This window comes from Zootoca vivipara, chromosome 10 (assembly GCF_963506605.1).
Source record: "Zootoca vivipara chromosome 10, rZooViv1.1, whole genome shotgun sequence".
Lineage (NCBI taxonomy): Eukaryota > Metazoa > Chordata > Lepidosauria > Squamata > Lacertidae > Zootoca > Zootoca vivipara.
This window is the reverse complement of record NC_083285.1, coordinates 45,368,161-45,393,193: the sequence shown is the minus strand read 5'-3', so window position 1 is coordinate 45,393,193 and position 25,033 is coordinate 45,368,161. Positions and strand designations below refer to the sequence as shown.

Genomic DNA, 25,033 nt, shown 5'->3' with positions numbered 1-25,033 from the left:
TTGATCCTAGACCCTTGGACCTTTGCCTTGCCGACGCCTTACTCCTTGACTCCCAGACCTTCGCCTCTGTCTTGCTCCTTGACCCTGCGACTGCCTGCTACTGGACCCTCAGCCCTGCACCTGTTCCTGCTTCTACACCTCCATCTTGCCTCTGGTCCTGATGTCCCCAGCCAGGGCTTCAACCGCCCGCCGACCGGACCGTGACAGGAAGGCTGTTAGTTAGAGGCAGTATCGCTATATGCTGGGGGTACCTAGGAACACAGCACACTACTGCCTGTGAGCTTCCCAGAGACATCAAGCTTGCTACTGTTGGGAGATAGAAGGCAAAAGCAGATAGACTTTTGGTCTGATCCAGGAGAGTAATCAATTTATTTATGACACACAACCCGCCCAGCTCATTCTGACTCCCAGATTGGGTTCACGACAGCGACCGTCAGTTTTGATCAGAGCCCACTGCAATGCAGGAAAGCACATGAGAAACCAGAAGGTATACTTGTACCTCATTCCCCAGGAATGGTAATGGCTGAGCTAAAGTTCAAGGTTGTTTGTACCATATTGGCCTGAATATAAGCCTCACTCTCCCCTCCCCAAATTCTGACTGTGAAAAGTTAAAGTGCGGCTTAAATTCGCGACCTTACAAAAAATGGCTTTTACGATATCGCTGCTGAAACAGACATACGGTAAAATGGAACGGGTGTGAGTGCCTGCGGAATTTTAAGGGAGCGACGTATATTTGGGTATTGTGTCGTCGTCGTCCCCATGAATTTTAAAGGTGCGGCTTATATTCGGGCCAATACGGTATATGGAGAGTTTCTCAACAGAAGCGCCCTAAGTGTCCGCATACAACTAGTAAACCAAAGACACAGCAAAAGCGCCCCATGATTGAATCTACATAGCTCTCCTTACATGTCCACAGCAGGCTCCTAATATGACTGGGAAGAACAGGAACATGTGGCTGAGACTAGGAGGGCTTGGATTTGTTTTTGAAAACATTGGCTAGAAGCTGAGCTGTTTGAAATTTTGGGCTTGAGTAGAAGGGCTAAGTGGAACTCCTTTTGGAAGCTCTAGCAGCATGGTCTGATCCTTGTATACATTTCCTTGGAATAAAGGTCTGCTGTGTGCAGTGGGACACATCTCCAAAGAAATGTACATATGGTTGCAATTTTAGGCTTATCTGCTTACAAACCATAAGGAAATGGAATATGTTTTCCCCATACTGGACACCAAGGGCTGCCAAGCTGGTAGTGAGTTTAATCCCAACATATTGTTTTGTTTGTTGGCCCGCATGGGGGATTATTTCCAAAGAAAAGTCAAATAATTTTTAAAAAGTTGCTAAGACTTTGTCACTGCTACTCATTACCGTTCTCCATGTAGTTTGTTGTCTTTAATTATGTACAGGGAAGGGGGACTAGTCTGGCTCCAAGGGCCATCTTGGAAATTTATGAGCTGGAGATCTGTAGCTCATCTGCATATTTTATTAACATGTTTGGGAATTGTGATAAGTCTGTTTCTGGAGCTGAATCTTCCACTCAACCGATTTACCAGCTGCTCACAATTTGTAACCCTCAAAAAGTGCCCCTTCTATTTTATTATACTGATTTAAAGTGTCAAAAAGCAGAACATAGGATTATTATTTCTAAAATGCTATCTTCAAGTTCCCACATCTTTTGGAAATTCTGCTGTCACACTTCCAAGCTTTCTCCTGCCTCCATGAGGGTAGAAACTTGTTCTTGTTTTTTTAAAAGAAAGAACATTTATGACAGAGAATGTCAAGGTTCTGAAGAGAGTTTCCAGTCCCAAACCCAGTGAAAATAATAGGAGTTGTACAAGAATTTACTATGTGGAGAAATCACCTGGCAAAGACAGAGGAACCATGACAGCTCTGATACTAACTCCTCTCTGGGAAAGACATTGTACATTTGTCATGCTTTCTTTAAGCATCAGTGGGAAGAACAGGGGAATGGCAAAGGGCTACTGTTTAAACAGGAATTGTGTATGACAGCCTGCTGTCAACACTGCTCCTAAGGTTGCTTCTATGCTACAAGTGTACTGGTGGTTTTTTTATTTTTAAAACCAATTTGACTGTCATGGTTTACATTAAGGCACACTGGGAGCTGTTCTTGAGAATGTGATGGAAAGAACAACAAGAAGTCAGTAGGGTATTTTGATATTTTGCCTTCTCTCTACAGTACATCTATTCCATATTTGCCTGAGCAGCAAGAAGTTCCAGGATTTGGTTTCCTTCTGGGGGAGAGATCACTTGAGACATATGGTGATTTTGTGATATCTGGTTTATGCACAAATAGACAAGTAGAGGAGGTGTAAGGAACTGATCTGGTGGAGGGCTTGATCCTTATCACTCCCACCCCCATGGGTCAAGTTTGACTGGTGGACAGAGCTATCCACCTATCCATCACGTCAGGTTACCCATTTTTGCCCATGCTGATGATCCTCTGATTGTCAGGCTTGCATGGCACTGTGCAAGTCCTTTTTGCCCAATCACATTGTTACCTGCTCCATACCTGGCATTGTCATATATAATGCATGGTATGGAACAGGTAACAATGTGATGTGATCAAGTGTAGGGTAGGTGAGCAGGACTTGGCCAAATCAGTGTCACTGGCCAAATGGGGAACACTGGTGGATCTGATTGGCCCCATATGCCAGAGCATTGTTGGAAGCAAGTGGCAGAAAGTCTTTTGTTTTACTGCTTTGTGGTTTGTTGCTCTAGGCTAGGGATGGAAGGCTATGCACATTTTGGTTTCTCATTCTTTCAATCTTAAATTCAGTTCCCCACATTCTTCCAGCCATTTGCATTTAAAAAAATAGCAGCAGCAGCAGCAGCAGCAACACTCCAGGAATATTCTCCAGCATTTTAGTGCAGATGTACACATCTTTTAATTCAGCTTTGACTAACATAAACATTTTTGCAAGCAGTTATCCCTCATATAATGTATTTCTACATGTTATTTTCTCCACTGTATTCATTTTCAGGCATAGTTCCCTCCTAATGTATACATTTTTTATAAACACTGCCTACTTGGAGAACTGCATTGTAAAATTCAGGGAGGTGCAAATTTTCAAAGATAGCTGTTGTTTTGGAAAGAGTAAATTTGGGAGATTTGGCATCAAATGCAAACTGAAACTATTTTCTCCCCCATCCCTGCCCTGGGCTCCTTTGAGAGGAAAGGTGGGATAGAAATTTACCAACCAATAATTAAACAACTGCTAGCAGTCAACAAATCATCTGTCCTTTATCAGATCCCTGGAGAGAGATAGCTGCACCCCTCAGATCTCTTCAGCTCAGACTCTGTTTTCACACAGCTTTTCTTGTTGTACTCGACAGACAGAGCTTGCATCGACCCCCGTCTCATAGCTGGGAAAGGAGGGTGTCACCTATTGATGACTTTTGCTGCTCTAGATTTTCCAGAGAGATCTCCAACTACTTCCTGGGCATTTATTCCCTGCAGTAAAATTAGCTCAGACAATAACATCCCTTTCTTCAGTCCCAAATTGTGATCCAGCGTTGCTGCATGGCAAACCCACATACAGTAAATATCAAACTCGCAACTATATGGATCTCTATCACCTCTTCTCTTTCCGTGTGTCAGGGATGGGGATGCTGTGGCCCTTCCTACGCTGCTTGACTCCAACTCCCATCAGCCCCAGCCAACACTGCCAATGGTCAGGGATGATGGGAGTTTTAGTCCAGAACCATTTGGAAGGCCGCTGGTTTTCCTCTTGACTGAGACTACATGGACCTATGCTGCTCTCTCCAATGTTTTCATTTCTACTGCCCCTGTCCTCCTCCCATTTATTTACTTGTTTGCTCTTGTTTTATATAGATACCAAAAGCTCCTACTTTCTTGCACACTGTCACTAGCTCCATCACTTGTCTTTCTCCTTCAGTTTACTCCAGGGGTACCCTTCAGATGTTGCCCTACATGGTGATCTCCAGATGCTGTTATTGGCCATGTTGGCTGTGGTTGATGGAAGTTGTCACACAACATTTGAAGGGCACATGTTGGCTTCAGTTGGCTATCATTCCAAGTCTTGCTATGACCTCGTAATAACCTTTACTTGTTGTGAAAATCTCCTTTGTGAAAAGGGACAGAAATGCTGCTGTCCAAGGTGGCATCTCATTTTATCCTCTATTTGAAGGGCTGTCAGAGGACAATCCTCTATGTGAAGGCTTCCTGTGTTTGAAGAGCTCTCTGGCTCAAGTTTGGTTTTAAAGATAAAGAACCATAAGAAACGAGATCAGGGCCTTGAGCTTGTCCATCAACACAGTTAGCACCAATACAGCAAGCTGAGCAAGCACACCGTCATCTGGTCCATCTTCCCTACTATGGTGGGATGTCTTATATTTCAGTTTAAATTATAACAATCCTTTCCAAATTGGCATCTCTACTTATAAACTAGCATACGTGCATCTCTGCTCTCTTTTTCCGTGATGCATTGTCTCTCTTTTGTGTGTGTAAGGTATAAGTCAGGCATCCCCAAACTGCGGCCCTCCAGATGTTTTGGCCTACAACTCCCATGATCCCTAGCTAAGAGGACCAGTGGTCAGGAATGATGGGAATTGTAGTCCAAAACATCTGGAGGGCCGAAGTTTGGGGATGCCTGGTATAAGTGGTCACGCTATCTCTGCTGCTGGAATATATGTTAGGGAGAAGGAGAGGGACATAAGTGACGAACAGTGGAGAGAAGTCCACACCTTTTGTCAACTGAGAGACAAGCCAGCTTCTTAGAGGAGAGGGAGATTGCTCCATCTGCAGCCCTGCCCCTTCTTTACACACACACACACACACACACACACACACACACACACGCATACATACCCCGTAGATCACACATCAGGCACACTGAGAAAACATCTGCCTGTTTCTCTCCCCCATTGACATCGCATCTCACATCTCCCTCCCCCACTCATGGTAAGTACTACCGGTAGCACCCCAGTCTTGGTTGCTGTGTTCTTTAGGATACTCTACCCAGGCATTAATTTGAAGACAGGGATTGCCAATCTTTTGGGCCCATTTGCAAAATGGAGAAACTATCGTGGGCACCACATTACACAATGCAACCAAACACACATCACAACTTATTCTATTGGCTACAAGCCTAATTCAGTGGAGGGGAGGAGAATGAAGTTGAATTTTGGAACATTCAGAACAGGTAAAAGAAAGTACTTCACAGTGCACACCATGAAATTTGCTCCTGCAAATTTGATAACCACCAACTTGGATTTTGAAAGAGGATTAGATGAATTCATGATGGAAGAGAGGGCTACCATTGGCTACTATCTATAATGGCTATGTTCTCTTCTGTCAGAGGCATCTTGCCTCCCCATACCAGTTGCTGGGAATTGCAGGTGGGCAGAGTGCTGTTGTGCTCATGTCCTGCTTGTAGGCATCCCATAGGTACCTGCTTGGCCACTGTGAAAACAGGATGCTGGACTAGAGTCAGCAGGCTCTTATGGTCTTATCCCTTTTGGCATTGCATTTGTTTGTGGTAGTTTGAGTGGCAAGCTCTAGCTTCCTTAGCCTCTGTGAGCCAATAATAAGGTCTCACCACTTTCCACAGCCTCCATCCCAGCTCCTTGAGAGCTGCTGATGCAGCCCTGTGCCTGGGAGAACCTTACTTGAATGACAGCTGTCAGACCATCAGAGTGAGAGAAGAGGTAGACTATGCCTCTTAGGACTGGATCATCCACACTGGTGTGTTCAGTCGGAGTGAAGAGAGAGAAGTTGTGAGTATCGGAGCGCTCAGCATTTCTGCCTATTCCTTCCTTCCTCTTTGACAACTCTCAACAGAAACAGCCAACATTTGTTTGTGGCCAGTTCTAGAGTTGGAAGAGACCTCAAAGGTAATATACTGATCCAGGAAACCCATTCCTGCAGCATCTCTGAGAGGCTGGCCATTCAGACACACTAACAAAAGAGAGCCCACCACCTTTGCTGCTCATACTGTCAATAAATTATTCCTAAGTTTAAATCCTCTTTCTTCTCATTTGAACTTTCTGGAGCCCAACAGAAAACCTAGGAGCCTAAGTGACCAGAGAATAGGATCCTGTCAGGAGCTGTAGTCAAGTGCAGGTCAGCAATCAAAGCAAAACACAGTGTCCATGAAGTTAACACTTTATTCAAGAAACCAAAATGGCGCAGGCCTAGTGATCCCAGCAAATCTTCCCAGTAGATATTGCTCCAACAAGGCAGTTGTGAGGACTGAAGGTTCCTGCCTTCTCACCACTTCCAAAGGCTCCTCCTCTCCAGGGTCTTTTCCAAGATGTTGCAGATTGTGTCTCTGCTCTGTCCTCTTCATTTATTTGTGTGTTCTATGAGACTAGGCGGGGGGAGGGGAGCTGGTTGCAGCAGGAGGGGGAGACTCCCTGACTTCTTCAGTAGCCTGCCTCTCTGTCTCCTGGCCTGACTCCCCTGCAGCCTCTGCTTCTACCTCAGAATCTGAACTGCTCTCTGCCACAGCCTCTCCCTGCTCACCAAACCTTGTTACCTCTTCTTACCCCTCTTCTCCCTCTGGCCACACATTGTCACCCCACCACCAATCCCCTGGCTCTGAGCCTTCTTCCCCTGCGGGTTCCCCAGGTGGTAACTCTCACCACTCCTCTGCATCCAGCCAGTCCCTGACAGGTCCTTGAGGGTGGGATTAAGGTGAAAGTAAGGGGAGTATGTAGAGGGCAGGGGAGAACAAGTCACCGGAGGCTCAGAAGAAAGAAGAGACAGCAAGACAAAGGCAGATTGGAACTGAGGGGGCAGAGAGCCAGGCTCAGACAGCACAGCTGCCATTCTTTTGCACATTCCCAGAAACAAATTGCCAATCACATAATAAGGGATTATGGCCTGGGAGATGTCTGTGAGCAGCTGGTATGGAACTGCTCCACCAAAGATCATGCAGCTGTTACGCAATAGGAGTTTATCAATGAAATAAGTAGGGGCCTTAGAATTCCACTAGGCTCCATGGGCTGGCGAGTGCTTATAGCACTGTGCATTTAAAAGGAAAGGTCTCCTTTTAGGCCATTTAGGAATATATTCAGCAGTATATATTCCAATAAGTTACTGAGGTTTCAGAAAGATCACATCTGCTGAGGACAGGGAATGTCATGAAAAGATAGGGCATTTCCTCAATCAACCAGGCAGAAATAGTAGCTGATGCTGCAGTCACGTTGGCCATTGATATTGTTATGGGACCCTTCTAATCCCTGGATCTAGCAAGTGTTAAAATGTAAACCAGGCTAGCTTCCTGGTGAGGTGATAGCCTGGGTAATGGACCATTAAGGGAATAAAGGAAGTGGATCTGTACCAGATGGCAAATGGGTGGACACCCTCCCTCAGCTGGATGGTGGTTAGAAGGAAAAAGGCCAGGATTGGGAGTTGAGTGATGTGAGCTAAAAGCTTCAGACTGGGATGTCAGAGAGAGTCAAAGTGATGTTTTATTTCTGCTCAAATCCAAGGCTGCAGCTATGGGGGAAGGAAGGCCCTCTTGGGGTGCTGATGCTGTGAACCCCTCAGTTGTAGGCCCAGCTTGCAGATATGTGTAAATAAGCCATATATCATACAAACACCACAGCCTCCACTGTGTCTCATTTCAAAGGAAACACAAACCCTGGGCTTGGAATCCCTGGAATTCTGTACCACTCAGAGATTGGGGCGATGTGCGGCAGTATAGGGTGGAGGGTTTGCAGGAAGACCTCAAATGCCAAGTAGTCAACCGTTCCAGAGGTAGCAGATATAAGAAGGACCATAACCTTCACCAGTCACCTTCTCGTGGATGTGGTTTATGGTCATTGGCTCTTGTTTAAACCTCCCCTTACCTCCTGATAAGCTTCTCATTTGACCAAGAGAAGCTCCCTTCTATTGTTGCAACTAGAGCAAATCACCTCTCAGAATTCTCTACCCAAATTGTGGGCAGAGAAACTGGCTGGAGGAGCAGCTTCTCACATTTTGGGTTGTGGCACAGTTCAAAATGCTGGCTATGACCTACAATGCCCTATATGGCTTGGGTCCAGTCTATCTGAAGGCCTGTATCTCTTTACACAGGAGGCAAAGCTGGCTCCCTCTCTCTTTGTTTTCCTTTCCCTGGTAGGCAAAGGCATGTTTGATCCAACAGGCCTTTGGCCACTAACTGGCATGTTATGACAGGGTCTTTTGGGAGTGGGTTTTGTACGTGTGTGTGTGTGTGTGTGCGCGCGCATGCACACACCCTTTTAAAAGGTTTTAAGTATATTAGCTGCTGTGTTTAATAGTGTAATAATTTAATTGGGTTTTTAAAATTTGGATTTATTTATTGTGTGTTTTTGGTTGTATCCAGGGCTTTTTTTTCAGCTGGAACTTCAGGTGGGCACCATTACCATGACAAGAGAAGAAGGGAGGTGTTCATGATGAGTTCTGGCACCTCTTTTGCTAGAAAAACAGCACTTGTTTTATTAGTTTAAATTAATCCTTGGAGCTGCCTTGGGTCCTGCACTAGGAGAAAGGTGGGAAGGGTAGATGGATAGATGATAGATAGATAGATAGATAGATAGATAGATAGATATTGTTGTTGTCACCGTAAGTAGCAGCAGCAGCAACAACAACAACTGCTTTGGCAGTCTGGCCACTATTTTGGCTCCTCTGCCGTGCCTTAGACCTCACATATTTGGGTACTGGTGGGGGGGGAGAAAGAATGGCCGTCATAGTCATCCCCCCAATAAAAATGAATAAGAATAGTGAAGAATATTCAGAGGAAATTTTGCAAGGTGGTCCTCTTTTTCTAAGAATGTGTGTGTGTGTGTGGGAGGGAGAGAGAGAGAGAGAGAGAGAGAGAGAGAGAGAGAATGGAAACTCAAGAATTCTCCCAAGACAATGCATTCTGGGAAATTTTGGCTTAGCACTAACCTCAGCAAACGTCAGGGGAACACTTTAGAAGGAGGGGTGTGCAAAGGAGCCCTCAAATCACAACTAAATTTGAGGTGTATTTTAAAAAATGAAATGAAAGATGGTGTGTGTGTGTGTGTGTGTGTGTGTAACAGAGGAGATCAGAAAGGGCAGAAAATACATACCCCGCTCTAAAAAAGATTCCCGAGAGACGTAAAACTAAATGGTTTCTAAATTATGTGAAAACAGAAGGAAGAAAAAGCCTTGGTGACAGGCATCTGGTAAACTCTAGCATCTTTTGTTATAGGATCTCAGAGCAGCAGACGAAGGGAAAGCACTGCCTTGAGAGCGCCTGCCGGTCAGCATAGATGCTAGTCTATGGAACATTGGTCTGACTCAGTAGAAGCCAGCTTCTTATATAAGTGCCCGGTTCTCTTCTTGCTTAAACTGCTTCAATACCAAATATAAAACCTTCTCTCTTTCCCCACCCCCCTTCAGTCGAGTGACTCATGAGTTACACCAGCGCGTGTGTGAGAGAAACTAGGCAGTCTCTCACATGTATTTTAAAAGAGCAAAACAAACCCAGAGCAGCAACCAATGGCATTGATTGCATGTTCGATGCTGTTTGTACGCTTGGCGAACATTCTCATGGATGCAAAAGGAAGCAGAATGGGCAGAGCAGCTAGCAGGTTGGACTGTAGGACCTGCCTTTGCCCATCCGGGCTCGGCCACCAGAACTAGGCAGGCCCAGGGGTGCCTGTCCTTCCCTCTGCTGAAATGGGAACTGGGGCAATAAAGCACTCTGGCTAATAAAAGTCTCATACTAATTAATCATTATCACCATCCCTCTCCAGTTGAGTTTATGTGGGACCAGAAAGTCTCAAAGGGCCGGGATGTGGATGCTTGTGGATAGCAGCCACACAGCTTAATTTTGCACCCTGACCATCCTCTTGGGACAGTGTTGGCAACTCCAGGACTAAAGAAAGACCATTTGGAAGAGGCACAGAATGCCTTCTCTTCCCTGCTGAGTAACCACAGTATCCACTCAAGAAGATTAAGGAGTTTGGCATGCAGACTTCCTATCAGACCTAGGCACCAGCCCTTCCCTTCTTAAAAATGGCACATTCCTTTCCCCATGTACGGTAAGTCACTTACCCCCTCATGCACCTAACACAGAAGAGCATTCATTTCTCTCATTTATTGTCCTGCCTCTACTCCCTGTACAACGGGAAAGTCACCTCTGTCAAAGGAGGACAGCTGCCGACACAGCATCACACGGCCTTGTTCAATGCCTCTGACCTTAAAACAAACACTTGTGGGGAACTTGTGACTTCCAGGTGTTGTTGGGGAGTACAATTCCCATTATTTCTGACTCTTGGCCATGTTGACTGGGACTGATGGGAGTTGGAATCCAGTAATGGCTGGAGGGAACAGGGTCCTTGCTGCTGCCATGCAATATCTCCCATGTGAAAACAGTGCACTCATACTATCCAGGTTGTCACTTTTCCCTGAGCCCCACCCAATATACATCAGTAGACCTTAAGGGAGGCTCTTCCCTACACAGGTTGCTGCACTCATTTTTTCCTGCAACAGCCTGACCTTTATTGATTTAGAAGAAAAGATGATGTATTTTATTTTAGTTGACGATACACTAGGGTGGGGTGGACCATAATTGCCAAAGGCTGTCATACTGAATGGGGTCACAGAGAACTTCAGTTGCTGCATATGCCTTGGCTGTGCACAACAAGGTGTGTTGATGCTCATGCAAGGGCAGGTATGTGCAGGTGAAACAGAGACCAGATGTAGTCTCACTCAGTGCCCCCACATGGAGGGTCAACGTTTGGTGATCAAAGAAAGGAGACTGATACCTAAAGATTGGCAACACCAGCCATGTGCACCAAAGCTTTACCATTTTTAAACAGAGACAAAATAAGGGCAAATATTGATTGAAGAAAGGTACCAGAAAACTGAGACTGTTTCAGGTTGTTAGGGACAATGGATGAGTACAAAATGTAAAGGTGCAAGTGAGCAAGCTTAGCAATTCAGACTCAAGAAATATGAAAACAATGGTATCCATCCCTCAAAAATCCCCCAAAGGCCAGTGCTAAGGTCTATGCTTGCAGCAGTGGCTGGTGTCACTATGATACCACTTGAAACAGTTGCAGTTTCCTCAAAGAATTCTGGGAGTTGTAGTTTGTTAATGGTGCTGAGAGTTGTTAGAAGGCTCCTATTCCTCCCCCAGAGCTATAATTCCCAGAGTGATTTAACAATCACTCACTGCTCCCAGAGAAGTCTGGGAATCATAGCTCTGGGAGGAGAACAGGGTCTTCTAATGACTCTCAGCACCCTTAACAAGCTACAGCTTCCAGAATTCTTTGGGCAGGGGAGTCATGACTGTTTAAAGTGATATCATAGTGTTTTAAATGTATGGTGTGATTGTTGTTCCCTGCAACACCCTGTCCTGGCCAGGTTTTGAAGCCAGGCTTTGAAGCCCACCTGGCTTTTGAGCTCCAAGCCTTTTTTGTTTGAACCATGGATTGGTTCCTTATTAGATGGCTTAGCATAATTATTATTGGGTGGATGAGAATGACCATTTTTGGATGTGGATCTGTCATGTTCTCAAATGTTCTGAAATCCAAGATAGCCAATATCAGTGGTAAAAATGCATTATATAACCTGGAAGTTCTCTGAATAGCCACATCAAAATGTTGCCTGCAGCTCTTCCTGACCAGCTTATGTATTACTCCTGCAAAAAACACTCCAAATTTGCATGTTCTTATCTATGGTGAGAATCTGCTACCTTGTTCCTATAGCATGGATGTTATATGACAAGACTATGGGCTTTTGAATCCAGTACAAAGCATAGCAATTGATCTTGGCCAACTTCTGTTTGCCGTAGGAAAGTTTGAACAATGAAGGTGGTCAAGAGCTTGTACAGGAGCTGTATATGTGTTAATGCTGAGAACTAGGCATATCTGCTCCTTAGAGGTGACAGGAGAGAAAGCCATGAGTAGAGGAAGGCATGTGCATTCAGGAGGAGGCACAGGAATATGAAATATGGTTTCTTCTTACCCTTATGAGCAACAGCAGCTTTCCTGTTCCTCAGCTGAGGAAAGAAAGAGGACTCAAGCAGAGGGGATAGGGAGCAAAAAGGCAATCTTAAAAGAGATGTGAAGAAAAAAGCAGTGAAGACCATAATGCAAAAGAAGTGAGTCCGCTGGAGTGAAGGTGGAAAAAAAACCCCAACCCCAGTGGTGAGAAGTTGTGATATGGCGAAGCTGCAGGCGTGATAATGAAACATGGAGGCGAGGGAAAGGTGGCAGAAAGCAGAAATGCCAGAACGAAAAGAGGAAGAAGGGAATAAAAGAAAAGCAACAGAGAGAAGGAAATACAGGCAAGAATGAAGATGTAAAAAGAATGAAAGTTTACTACCCACTTCTCTCCCTGCTGCTCTCTCTCCCCACCTTTCTCCCCCCCCCAACCATATACTGTATACAGCATGAAAGTCTCACATCAAATATAAATGATCTGTAAAAAAAAAGACTTTATGATCTGAAAACAGAGATGATGTGTGTACTTTTGTAACCCAAGAAAATCTTTAATAAAAACTATTTTTAAAATAGAAAAGAATGGAGAACAGATTACTGGGAACGTAGATTGAGGGAGGGCAGACCAGTCAAAGGAGATCTAAAGAGAGATTGGGGGGCACATTCCTTTATGTTTACTTCTCCCAAGCATGGCTGGCCTAAAGCAGTTTGCTGCCTGAGGCAAAGTAGCAAATGGTGCCCTAAAAAAAAAAGAAAATGCTCAGGATGTGTATGTTGGTGTGGGGACAGCGGGGTGGGCGTGGGGAGAGAAGCAATTGTGCATGGTACACAGGGCCACCACCCATGTTATCTTGGCACCTGAAGCTTCCCCTCCTTGACAGTGAAAAATATAATTAAAAAAAATCGAACAATTTGCTGCTTTTTCATGACACCCAAAATTGTTGCAGATAAGAAAAATATGTGCCACGACTGGTTATCTTTATTAAATGCTTGCCTTTTATATTTCTTCTTCCATTTTTTTTTTAAATGTTCCTTGGCCTACCCTAATTCTTTTTATACGTATGAAGAAAAAGTATGATGGGGGGAAATCAACCGCTGTACAATTTGGTAAAGCATTTCCCCTTTTCCTTTGAAAAGGCAACATGCCTATTTTGCCAAGCTGCCTTCTTCTTTCCCTGCAAATGCTGCCTCAGGAAGCAAAGAACAGTGCAAGGATGGTGCAGGCCAGGCTCTGCCTGAAATAAGATACACTTCCCAGTTGGATTGGGAAACCTAATGGCACAGCAGGCGGGGGAGGGCAAAATCCTCAGTGCTCTGAGATCTAGAAGGCATTGTGTTTTATTTAGGCTCAATTTCCCTTGGCCCAAAAGCAAGATCGCATAAGCATGTATGCATGCGCACAGGGAAGGGGTCTACTTTAGGCTACACAATTCTGGGACTGCATGGGGAGAGGGAGAAGAAGGATTTGATAGTCGAATGAGAACGTTATTAGTATCCGTGGGAAAAGTCAGGATCTTTTCTGTGTCTCTGTGCAATTGCATTGCATGGTAGTGATGCTGCTGCTGCTGCTGCTACACTGCAGATCCACATCCTTCTCACTACAGTTTCTTTCTCACTCTCCTGAAGGCGGCAATTTATGGTGCATTCCAGGACAATGAAAACCTTTCCATCATCCCCCCTTGCACAGCAGCCACGTTGCTCTTTTAATTCTTATACAGTCTTTAACACTTCGTCTTTTAGGCTTGCATATCTCATGATAGCTTAACCTAAGGGTAGGCCACAGATATTATTTGACTAGGGTTCTGGGCATCCCTGACCATTGGCCATTCTGGTTGGGCCTAAATTCAGCAATATATTGACAGGTCGCCTACCCCTGGTAATCTGCGCTTGATCAGGTGTCACTATCCTCCTCTATCCTTATGCAGAGTGAAATAAACCCAAACCAGGAAACTATATTTGGAGGACCACGAAACCCGTGAAACCTGTGCCTCTGCTTCCGGCTTCCAAAACAACCTCATCTAACCCCTTTCTTCAGACAATCCTACACCTCTCTCAAGAGCAACAGAAACCACATGGGCTGTGCGAAACCCACCAGCTCTATCCAACAGATGGAGCTACGTGGCTTGCATTTACTCAGGCAGTGATACATTTAGTGGACATAATGATCTTGGGGGGGTTGGGTTCTCTAGATCAGTGTTTCCCAACCAGTGTGCCTCCAGATGTTTTGGGACTACAACTCCCATCATTCCTGACCACTGGTCTTGCTAGCTAGGGATGATGGGAGTTGTAGTCCCAAAACATCTGGAGGCACACTGGTTGGGAAACACTGCTCTAGATGTTAACACATATTACTTTGCTTATTTCAAAATTTGGTAAGGTAGCCTCGCAATGTTTTCTTTTCTTTATTACATTTCTAGACCGCCCTTCATCCGAGGATCACAGGATGGTTAGCCATATAGGCTTCCCTAAAAAACATACCCTGATAGCCAACAATAACAATACCCCCCCCCCAAACAGTTTAAAAGCCCACAGATTATTTAATTAGCCAAAGGCCTGGGAGAAGAGGAATATTTTTGCCTGGCACCTAAACGTACGCAACGAAGGCACCAGACAAGCCTGTTTGTGGCCTTTCTGATCCTTCTGCTAAGTGGGGCCTGGACTTCTGCTTCAAACTCCTGCCCCGATGGCATTTCCTTAACAAGCGAGTCTCTGCACTCAGACAGAAGGTCTCATCGTGTCCAGTGTCATCTACCTTGATAGGCAGCCACTCTCCAGATCCTCAGATAGAGAAATTACCCAGTCCTGCTATTTGAGTTTTTTTCCCCCTTTTAAACCCAACAACCCAGAGATGCTAAGGATTGAACTTCCTATAGCATGGCTTGAACTCATCTACTGAGCTATGGCCCTCTCTCAACCCTTGCTGCATATGAACAGCCTGGCACTCGAATGTGTGCAATGTATTGGGCAATCACTTGCTGCTCTGCATGAGACACAGTGCTGTATCTGGGCCTTTCTGCAAAGATACAACCACCCTGCCTTAATCCACAGCAATTAACTGTGTTGTGCTCAGAGGAAATCTAAGGCTGGAACAGCGAGGGGTATTATAAATCAGGCTGGACGTGCATGAGCAAAGCTGTGCGAGTCCTAGCACAAATAGCAGGAGTTTGGTCTGGCAAAACAGAGGATGTAAAGCACTGCAGAGACTCCAGAACGGGGAAACCGGCTATTACAGCAAATCAAGATTAAGGGTATATTGGCAAAAGCTCTGCTGGGGATTGATTAATATGAGAAGGATTCCAAAGTTGAGAACAAGCTGAGACCAAGGTGCATTGGCAAAATTATATAGGGGCCTTGGGGTGGAAAACTCAGATCACGGAGCCAGGAGATGAACCGTGTCTAAATAATGGTGGCAGGAAAATATGGGGGGGGGGACTGAGGCTGAATAGCAGGGGTTCTGCACAGGTCAAGGAAATGTCAGAAAAGTGAGAATGCAGCCTGCCTGCTTTCCGCCTCGGTGTATGTCAACGCTTGGCTTATGTGTTGGTTGAAATTGCACTCAAACACATCTGCACACTGCACTGCTCAGCTATGACAAGCTGCAAAGAAGGAGCAATGAGCTCGTTAATTTCCTTCAGAAAGGGTCTCTTGGCTGGGATTCTTTTCATCACCAGCCTCCATTCAATTACTTGCCTTTAACACCAGGCAAATCCACAGGGATGTCTAACCTCTTGTGCAGCACACACACTTGCTCTCAGTCGATTGTGCTCTCTGCCTGTTGCCCCACATGCAAGCCCCCAAGACCAATCCCTCCTCTGATAGTAATGACATGACAACCCCAATAACCGTGCAGTGAAAGAAAATCAAAGTCATCCCTGTTTGCTTTGTGAGGCATCAGTGAGCCAATCTCCTTTTGGCTTCTGGATTTCTGCAAAAAGGAAGACCAAATTAGTCCCTAGTTATGGAGATTTAACCAGGGCTCAGAAATAGCATTCATCAAAATTAATAGATAGAGGCTAAGAGGGAAATGGCCATCAAAGAAAGAGCTTTGCAGGAAGGGATAAGATGGCTGATAAGAGTTTGCTGATTTCAGCTGCTTGACATACAAACGAGCAATTAAAAACCCAGAAGGTTTCTTCCCAGCCCCCAACTTGGAAAACTAGAGCCTGCTGCAGCAAAAATGACAGAATGGCCCAGAGCAAAAATAAATGAAAAATAGAAATAATAAAGTATTAAAATGTGATGGTTCTAATACATGCCAATGAAGGAGCCTGAGTGGGGAACCTAATCTAATGAGATGAATATTAATATTCTAGGGGTGGACTGGAACTCTTCGTTAAGATGAGGAAAACAGTATATTTTGGAATGTCAGTGCAGCTGGAGGCTGACATATTTGTTCAATCCAGCCATGAGGAAGAAAGCCCTCCAGTATGGATCTGAACTTCAAGGTTTGACTCTCGTGCCTATGAAGAAAGGAGAAGATTAAAACCTGATTTGTCTGCAGGGATGCATGCTCAGCACTTTTTGATGATCATTTGCGCAGATGTGTAACTGACTTTTTCTTCCCCTGCCTTCTCGGAATTCTGCTGGTTTTCTCAGAGCTGGAACTAGAGACTCATGGCAAATTCTGCTTCAGGCAAAATGTTGGTGGCAATTCTAATCATGAGTTGGGGTATAAGCACCTGCTGTTGTCTTTCATTTTGGAGGAGATCATTTTGCATGAAGCGGTGGTTTCCCTTGGCTGAATATAGAGCATGAACTGTCTAAGGATTAGGGTTACGACAGGACACCTAACCCTTGGGCCCTCCAGATATTGCTGGACTACAATTCCCATAATCTCATTGACCATGTTAGCTGGAGGTGAAGGGAGGTGGGATACAACAGCATCTGGAGGGCCACGAATTCTCCATCCCTGGGTTAGGTGATAGCTGTCTATCTCTGGATTGTGTGTAGCTAACTCATCCTGGTGACTTTGTGTTGAAAGGTAGGTTAGAAGTATAAGGAATGAATGAGTGAGTGAATAAAAACAACTGAAAGTTGAAACAGGAGAAGCCAGGACTGAGACAGCCACCAGGCTATGTACATGGCTGTCTTGATTAAGAGAAAACACTCTAGACCGGGACAGCCAACGTGGTCCTATTCCAAAGTTGCTGGGCTACAACTCCTACCATACCTGACCATTGACCATGCTGACAGGGGCTGATGTGAGTCATTGTCCACAACATCTAGGTGGACATAAGCCTTTGCACCTTTCCACTCAACAAATCACAGCCCCTTTATTTGAAATATATAGTATTCATATCATACATGCTAGCTGTTCGGAGCATGTAATATACTAATTACGCCAATGATTTTTAAAATGATATTTCCCCCCTCCCCCCACACCTATTTTCATCAGGAGCCCTGATTAAACCAATCTCTTGAGGATCAAAGTAACTCTCCTTGAAAAAAAAAACCCTTAGTAAAGGCTCAGTGAATGATAGTCTAAATCAGGGATGGCCAACTTTTCATTTCAGGTGGAGGAATGTTTTATTCCATGGATGGTGAGGCCAAATAGTGTTTTGTCACCCCTCCCTTTGACTACAACAAAGTTACCAACATCAAACATTAAGGCAGGGTTGGGGAACCTGTGGGTCTCCAGCATCATCTCTAATCATTGGCCATGGTGGGCCATGGGTTGGTGGGAGTTGGAGTTCCACAACTTCTGGAGAGCATCACAGCACCTCCCACCTGCATCTCTGCATTAAGGGTTTCACAGTTTGCTCTGGCAAACACATGTTTTATGATCACTGTGGTGGAAAAGCAGCCTGGGAAGTGTTGATGTTGGGAGGAGAACTGAAGAATTGACTGTGCCCACCCCACTTTACATTTCCTCTTTCTGAAGCTGCTTCTGCCTACATGCATGGGTGAAGTATGATATATGTCATTCCATCTTTATGGAACACACGCATCACATACAAACATGTATATATTGCATACAAGGTCCAAAAGGGAGATTAAACGTTCGTTGTGGAATATCTCTGTTTCTTACACATTTTCAAAATGAATGAATAAACAAATGTTTTTCTTCATTAATAAAATTGGGGATTTAAAAAATAAAATAAAAAGCTTTTACATGGACAAGATGAATTTGCTTCAAGAACTAGGTTTGACCTGCATGCTGTCAGATGCCCCACCCCCAGCTCTCACTAGCATTTTATTCTGCCAAGGTGTGATCCAACTAAATATCAATGTCTGCAGGTTCTGAATTCAAAGGCAACAGCAGTATGATATCCTGGCGAAACACAATACAAGGTGGCAACAGTCACACTACTGCTTGCTTATTTACAAAATAAGTAAATAAAGAGCAACAGGACTTTCAAATAAATAAATAAAAGAAACATAACTTTTTTTTTAAAAAAGTCAAGGGTTTTCAAAGACTGAACTGTCACAAAGTGGCAGAGCGGTAGGGTAGAGAACATTGGCAACTACTTGGTGTTTGCTGTTTTGTAAAAAGACACAGAAAATAAGAAGCAAAGTGTTACTGGGATGTCTAAGTAGTCCAACACTGGAGTGGCACAATACATGACTGACTGCTCAGTCTCTAATATAACCAAGATGCACACACAAAACCTTGTGCCACTCACACCTATCCATGTTTATTTGAATGTACGGTAGTCTCATTGACTTCCAACAGGACTAGAACAGAAAAAGGTCTACAACAGAGTGTGGGAATGGAGAGGGAGAACTTTCATCACTCTGTGAGAAGGACATGAAAAGAGCCCTGCTAGATCAGGCCAAAGACCCATTAGCTCAGCATCCTGTTCTGACAGTGGCCAGCCTGATGCTTATATGAAGCAATGGCACTCCTCTCTTACTAGCAGTATCCGTCTATCCTTCTACTCATTTGAGCTGCAAAGGCCACTGGGCAATCTGGAAGTCACCTCGGCCTAAGCTTGTCTTTTGGAACTCTTGCAATTCACGGACACTCAAGTTCACCAACAAATTGGTCATGAAGTTAACAAGCCCCAGACTAAAGACCCTTGCCCAGGACAACATTGAGGAGGCAGTACCTACAGTAGGGGACTGTGGCACTTATGCAGTCATAGAGCTCCCATTAGCAACAAACAACCATGCTTGTTGGAAGGCAGAATCACATGTTGTTGCTATAGTAAGATGTTATTGTAGGGAAATGTGATATTCCTACTGCCAAAATGATTTGTATATTCCACAAATGAGCAACAAAAGCACCATTTGTTTTACATGAAAAATATAGTGTGTTTAAAGGCAACTTCAGTTTGCATACATGCCTTCTCGAAATGATGTGGATTTGATCCTTATTTAACAAAAGCCATAGTATCTCACAGCTGAAAGATGCATCACAGTCCTAGCTAGATACAAGGCAATGCCCCAATTATGATAGGAAAGATAGGGGCCACTGAATTAAATTCACAAGCTCACCTTGCTACCCCGTCCAATTTTAGCTAAACTGTGATCACCTGTGGTATTCTAAAAACAGTAGCTAAGGGGGGCATTGCAAAAACCTCTCTTGTAAACTAAGCACTGATATAAGGACAAACTAGCATTTGGTGCCATTTTTGTACACTCTCATGGAAAAATCAGAGCCTATTCTAAGACCACGGATTTGCAGGCAGGGCAGCTGCTGCAGTGGGACTCTAATGCAACCCATTTTCTCCAAGGCCACAAGCTTTCTAAGGCTGCAATCCTATGCACACTGACCTGAGAGCAAGTCCCACTATATTCAGTGGGGTTTACTTCTGTGTAAGCAATGCATACATAGATGGCAAATGTAAGTAGAGCGACCCTGAAGGGATAAATGCCCAATCTTCCTTTGGAAACAAAACAAAGCAAACCTTCCCGTTTTTGTTCTTTTGTCTCACTTTCCAATATTACAGATAAGTGTGGGGGTGGTGGTGGTGGGAAGGTGAGAAATAGCTAGAGTCCTTCCCCAATGGGCGACTTTCAAACCCAACCAGGAAGTCTTCCCACGAGGCCAAACGACACGATTTAAAAAGAGGGGGACTGAAGAGCGAGAGAGAAAGGGAGATCAGAAAGAATGCCTCTCGACGTAGCTTCCCTGAACCCCCAGAGCCACTTAATGATTATTCTTCTGGGGAGTCGAAAAAAGCCAAGTCTCTTTCTGCTTCTGGTGCCTCCGACTGGAAAGGCAAAGCCAAACTCGGCCCAGGAGCTCGTGTGCTTTGCAGCTTAGGAGATCTAGCGCCCCAGCAGCGCTGGTGACTAACCCTAGGCTAGCAGCGACCCTCGTCCGCCCCCCCCCCATATAAAAATTGCATGTCTCTCCACCCGGCGTCGCTTCCGGCGATGGGCGAGCAACAGGCGTGCCATCCAGGCTGCTTCCCTTTGGGGGTTCCCCCCACCCCCCGAGTGTAGGGACGGGGTGTTCTCAGGGAAACTTCAGCTGCACGCTCAATGGAGCAGGGCTGGTGGGGTGTCGTGCCTGGGCGTGTGTGTGCAGAACACCACCTTCCCCATCTAACGTGGGGGGTGGGGGGGCCGCCGTGACAGCAGCCCAGGCGGTTGCCTCTGCTCTTCTCACACCCCTTTTGCAGGGCTGCGATTTCCCAAAACACACAAACGGGGCTGTGCGCACAAACACAAACGCGCGCACACACGCAACACACACTAGCCGCCGAGTTAAAAAGGCTGACGGCACGTCTCGGGATGGGCACAATTAGGAGCTTTTAATTAAAAGATCCTTGCCCTTTTAATCGACGGGCGATCTCAGCCCAGGAGAGCTGCCGGGAAGGGGAGGGTGTGTGGGGGAGGGGAGCTGGTGCGGGGGGGGGAGAGGGGGAGGAAAGGCTCGTGCAAAATGGAAGGAGAAAGAGAGCTCAGCTTCTCCTCCTCTCTTCCTCCCTCCCTGAGCGACCCGCACCGCCTCCCCCACCCCCTGCACACGCCGCCGCCCCGCACCAAATGCCTCGTAGCTAGAGATACGTGTCTGTGGATCCAGAAGCACAAGCGGACTAATGCCACATTTATTTATTTTCTCTCTCTCTCCTGCCCCCGGGAAGATCGCCTCCTTGGCTCTCCAGACTGCTCCCAGCAGCAGCAGCCGTCATCCTCATCGGCTCCTCATCCTAAAAGACACCGATCGGGAAGGCTTCTGCAGCCCCCTCCCCCCAAGTCCCCGAGGCAATCCCGCCTCTTTCCTTTCGCTTTTTGGAAGGCAGGGATCTCGTCAGTGCTTCGTTCGATCGATGCATTTCTTCCACGTTAATGAATAGAGCAGCCTGACAGCCTCTTAATATTTGTGTGTGTGCGTGTTTAGGGGAAGAGATTTCCAGATAGATTCGCTTCTCTGGAGGGGCGTGTGTTGTTGGCGTGTTTAAAACGCCGCCGATTAATTTTCCGATATTGATTCCTCCCCACCCCCACCCGCCTCTCTCTAGCTGGGAGATAGCATAGAGTATTCAGCATGGAAGTCCTCTGCAGAATATGTTAAAAGGCAGCGGCTTGGAGAGAGAAAGGGCACCAAATGCAGTATGCGTCAAACAGACCATCGCTCAATGAAGTCACTTAGCTATTCAAAACATGTTCAGCCATCACTCAACCGTTTGCACCAAGAATAAGGGGGGGGGGGAGAGATGTCGCTATTTTTCCCGGCCACAACCATTTGCAAACTGCAGGTCCACCCCTCCTCTCGCTTACTTCTTACTTTTCCCTATTTTTATTAAAAAGGGGGGCGGGTGTGGGCTTGGGGCTTGGGGGCAAGAGAGGCCATGAACGACGGCACCGCTGATCTTCTCTTCCCATGACCCTGCTCCCTTTCCCCGCCATCCTATTTTGCGGGATCTGCCCCCCCCCCCGCACCCCCGAGGCATCGCCGGCGAGCGCGATCGGCCTCAGCTTGGGGTTTGAGGCGGGGACGCGAGGCAAGCCATGTACATGCTGCGTGTGTGCCCACCCATCCCCCGCTCCCCCCTCCCCAAGTTAGCTTCTATTCTTAAAACAGACGGTCTGATTACGGCGAGGCTTTGCGTGTCCACAAAACACCCCACGTTTGCATCAGCCTCCCTTCCTTCTTTCCACGCACGATCTGAAGAGCACCCCCAGCTCCCTCCCTCCCTCCCTCGCCCCCCCTCGCAGCCCTGCACATCTACACCGAGAGAGCCATGCTGAATAGCATTTCAAAGCAAAGCCCCGGACCCCCCCCCCCGCCTATTTCCAGCGTCTGATTTCAAAAACTGGCTGGCGTAGTGATTCTCCTGCTGCCATCAGACATGTCAATCCGGGTGCGAGAGGACTTTCTCTTGTTCACTTTCCTATTACAGAGAGAGAGAGAGACGGGGTGGGAAGAGAGGGAAAGGGTTTTGTCCCTTCTCCCCTCCCCTTCCTCTCCCCACCACTTGTTCATTTGGCGAGAGAAGGGCATACAGATCTCTCCCACCCTTGAAACCAGCCCAAACATTAATAATAATAATAATAATAATAATAATAATAATAATACAGTAATAGAATAAACAAGCCACACACAGCCAAGCTGTGTATAAGCAGCCTAGAGGAGACGTTACGAAAGCCCCTCGCAAACTCCGCTGGAGAAAACTGGGAACATTCGAGTTTACCCAATTAGGCAGCCGAGACATAACAAGATCTGTTGTTGATGCTAAGAAATTGTGCATGTGAGGAAGCGGGGGTGTGGGGGCAGAACACGCCACCAGACATAGGAAGTTGCTCTGCCTCTTTCCCCCCTCTTTTCACTCTCCCAGACTTCTCGTCATCAACATCCATTCGCAAAAGGAGACCAATTATTCCGCCCCCCCCCTTTCCAACCGACCCGTCATTAGAAGCCAACAGCGCACTCCAATAATATAACATTTTGCTCGCTTTCCAAAAAGGAACTGTAAAGAATCCGGAAAGAGGCGGCTCGAACACACACACACACACACACACACACACACACACACACACACACACACACACAAACAGGCTTTAGCAAGACGGTCCCTTTGATGTTTTCACAATACAGAGATCATTGATCACATTAACAGGGTTTCCAGGGGACAAGGGAAAGAGGGGTTAGCGGGGACAGAATGGGGACGTGTACCTGAGCTATTTCTAACTTTACTGCTTTTCCTCAGAAACTAACCCAAGCATCCTGGTTCCATGGCGGCAGGGTTGGAGCGATAAAATGGTGGAACGGGGGAAGATTTTTTTGGGGGGGGGGGAGATGGGAGGGAATGGGACGGAGTGGAGACGGGGAGGGGGGGAAGAGGTTGAGGTCCGGAATCAAATACCTTCCAAGCAGCAGGTTCTCCATAATCCTGAATGGGTCATGACTTCTTCGTTCTTTTTGCTGGTTTCATTATCACCGGTACCTTTCATCTTGCAAACCCCTCTGGAGTAAAGCCAGTAATCGGTCCCCACAGCTATGGTCATGAGGCTGAAGGCAGCGAAAGCACCAACGGTGGTTAAAAGCATCTGAACACCTCTGTCAAAGAGCCCCATAATTCTTCATTATACAAATACCCAACCGCCTTCTGATTCTTGGGCTGTGTGTGTGTGTTTGTATGTTAATAATAAAATAAAAGAATAATATTTCCTCTAGTAAGAATAATAATAGTAATAATAGCAATAATAATAATAATATAATGGGTATCTATTCGAGATCAATAGAGAGAAATCTATATATAAAAAAGGGAGGTAAGAAAGCCCACGGAATCAGTGTAGATGAAAAAAAATCACACGGGAAGAGGCTTGCCTTTTAAAAGAGAAACGTTCCGGCGGTTAATATTATATATATAGATATATATATATTATAAAAATAAAATAAAGGAAAAAATAGATAACCCCCCCCAAAATGAGATGCCTTAATCCCTTTTTCTAAAATTCTGGTCTCCAGTTTCCATATGTAATGGCTAATTTGGAGATGGCTTCCACAGTGAACAGGGGAGCAGCAGCAGCAGCGGCAACAGAAACAGCATCCTCAACACACTCTCTCATTATCTGGACCTAGACAGTTAGAGACTGTAAGAGCAGAGATGCAACCTTCAGTCTTCTTGCTCAGCTCTGCAGCCTGCGCCATGAAAAATCCCTTTTCTTTCCAGTTATCTTCTTCGGATTTTTTTTTTTGGTGGGGTTTTTGTTCGTCTGTTGGCTCGCTCTCGTTCCAGATCTTCCCTCCGCTCCCCGTTTTCTACCACCGAACTAGACTTGCCAGTATATTGTAAGCCCTTGATTTCAGCTGAACAGGTGCTGAGGTTTTGCCTTCCATGGCTTTTCACCCCCCTTCAAGGCAGCGGCAGAGCAGCGGTTGTTGTGATTGGTGGTGATGTTGGTAGTGGTGGTAAAAATGGGCAGAGGAGGGGGGAGTCTCTCCCGGAGAAGCAAGACGGATTTCCCTTCCTCCCCCCTCTCTGCAAAGCTTCCGAAGATCAGGGGAACCAGGAGGCTTGCTGCAGGATATGCTGCTCGTCGGTGTCTCGCGCCTCTTCTTGCCTTGCTAGTTCCGCTCCCACCTACTGCATTAACGTGGTGGTGCTGAAATGGACAGCTCCCCTGCACCGATCACTCCGCGGTGCTGAAGAACAGCTCTTTTACCTCTTTGCCCGGGGTGCTGCTGGGAAAACTGAGGAGGGTTGGCGAGCGCGCGGAGAAGGGGGGGGCAACCTTCCACTTCCTAGATCCTCTTCCCAAGCATCTGCAAGTGATAGTAACCCTTCTTGTCTCTCAAGTGCAGGAAGGGCGGGGGCGATTAGCCTTCCTGCGTGATCCTTTGCCTTCCCCCCCCTCTCCTTCCAGATCCTGAAATGACTCAGAGAAAGGCGTAGCTGGATCTCTCTTTTCATCCTCTGCGCCCCCCCCCGCACGCCTGCTCCCCCATCCAGCCTGCTCATTCCAGTAATAAGTGCCCAGAGCTCCTCACAACACAATTAGTCCAGCACAAAACTTCAATCAGCCGTTTCTCTTCCTAGGAGACAGTGAAAATGCAACGTGGAAGGGTAATTTGAAATCTATTTGCATAATATTGTTATATATGTTGACAAAAAGGGGGAAATGTTCTCATTACTTTGGCTGGGTGCTTAAAACATTTTTTTTGGGGGGGAGGGTGCTGCTGTTGGGCTACATCCGTTGTTCTGTTGAATTGTTGGGTGT

At 46.0% G+C, this 25,033-nt stretch overlaps 1 protein-coding gene across 1 annotated transcript in view; it reads right to left on the bottom strand.

Annotated features, from left to right (window-relative positions):
• CACNG2 (calcium voltage-gated channel auxiliary subunit gamma 2) overlaps window positions 1–23,386 on the bottom strand; it is a 122,009-nt gene extending 98,623 nt beyond the window's left edge. Inside the window, exon 1 of the mRNA XM_035128090.2 lies at window positions 23,176–23,386. Within this exon, the coding sequence (XP_034983981.1) occupies window positions 23,176–23,386 (211 nt within the window). The remainder of the gene's footprint in view (window positions 1–23,175) is intronic.
• Between the last annotated feature and the right edge of the window lie 1,647 nt (window positions 23,387–25,033).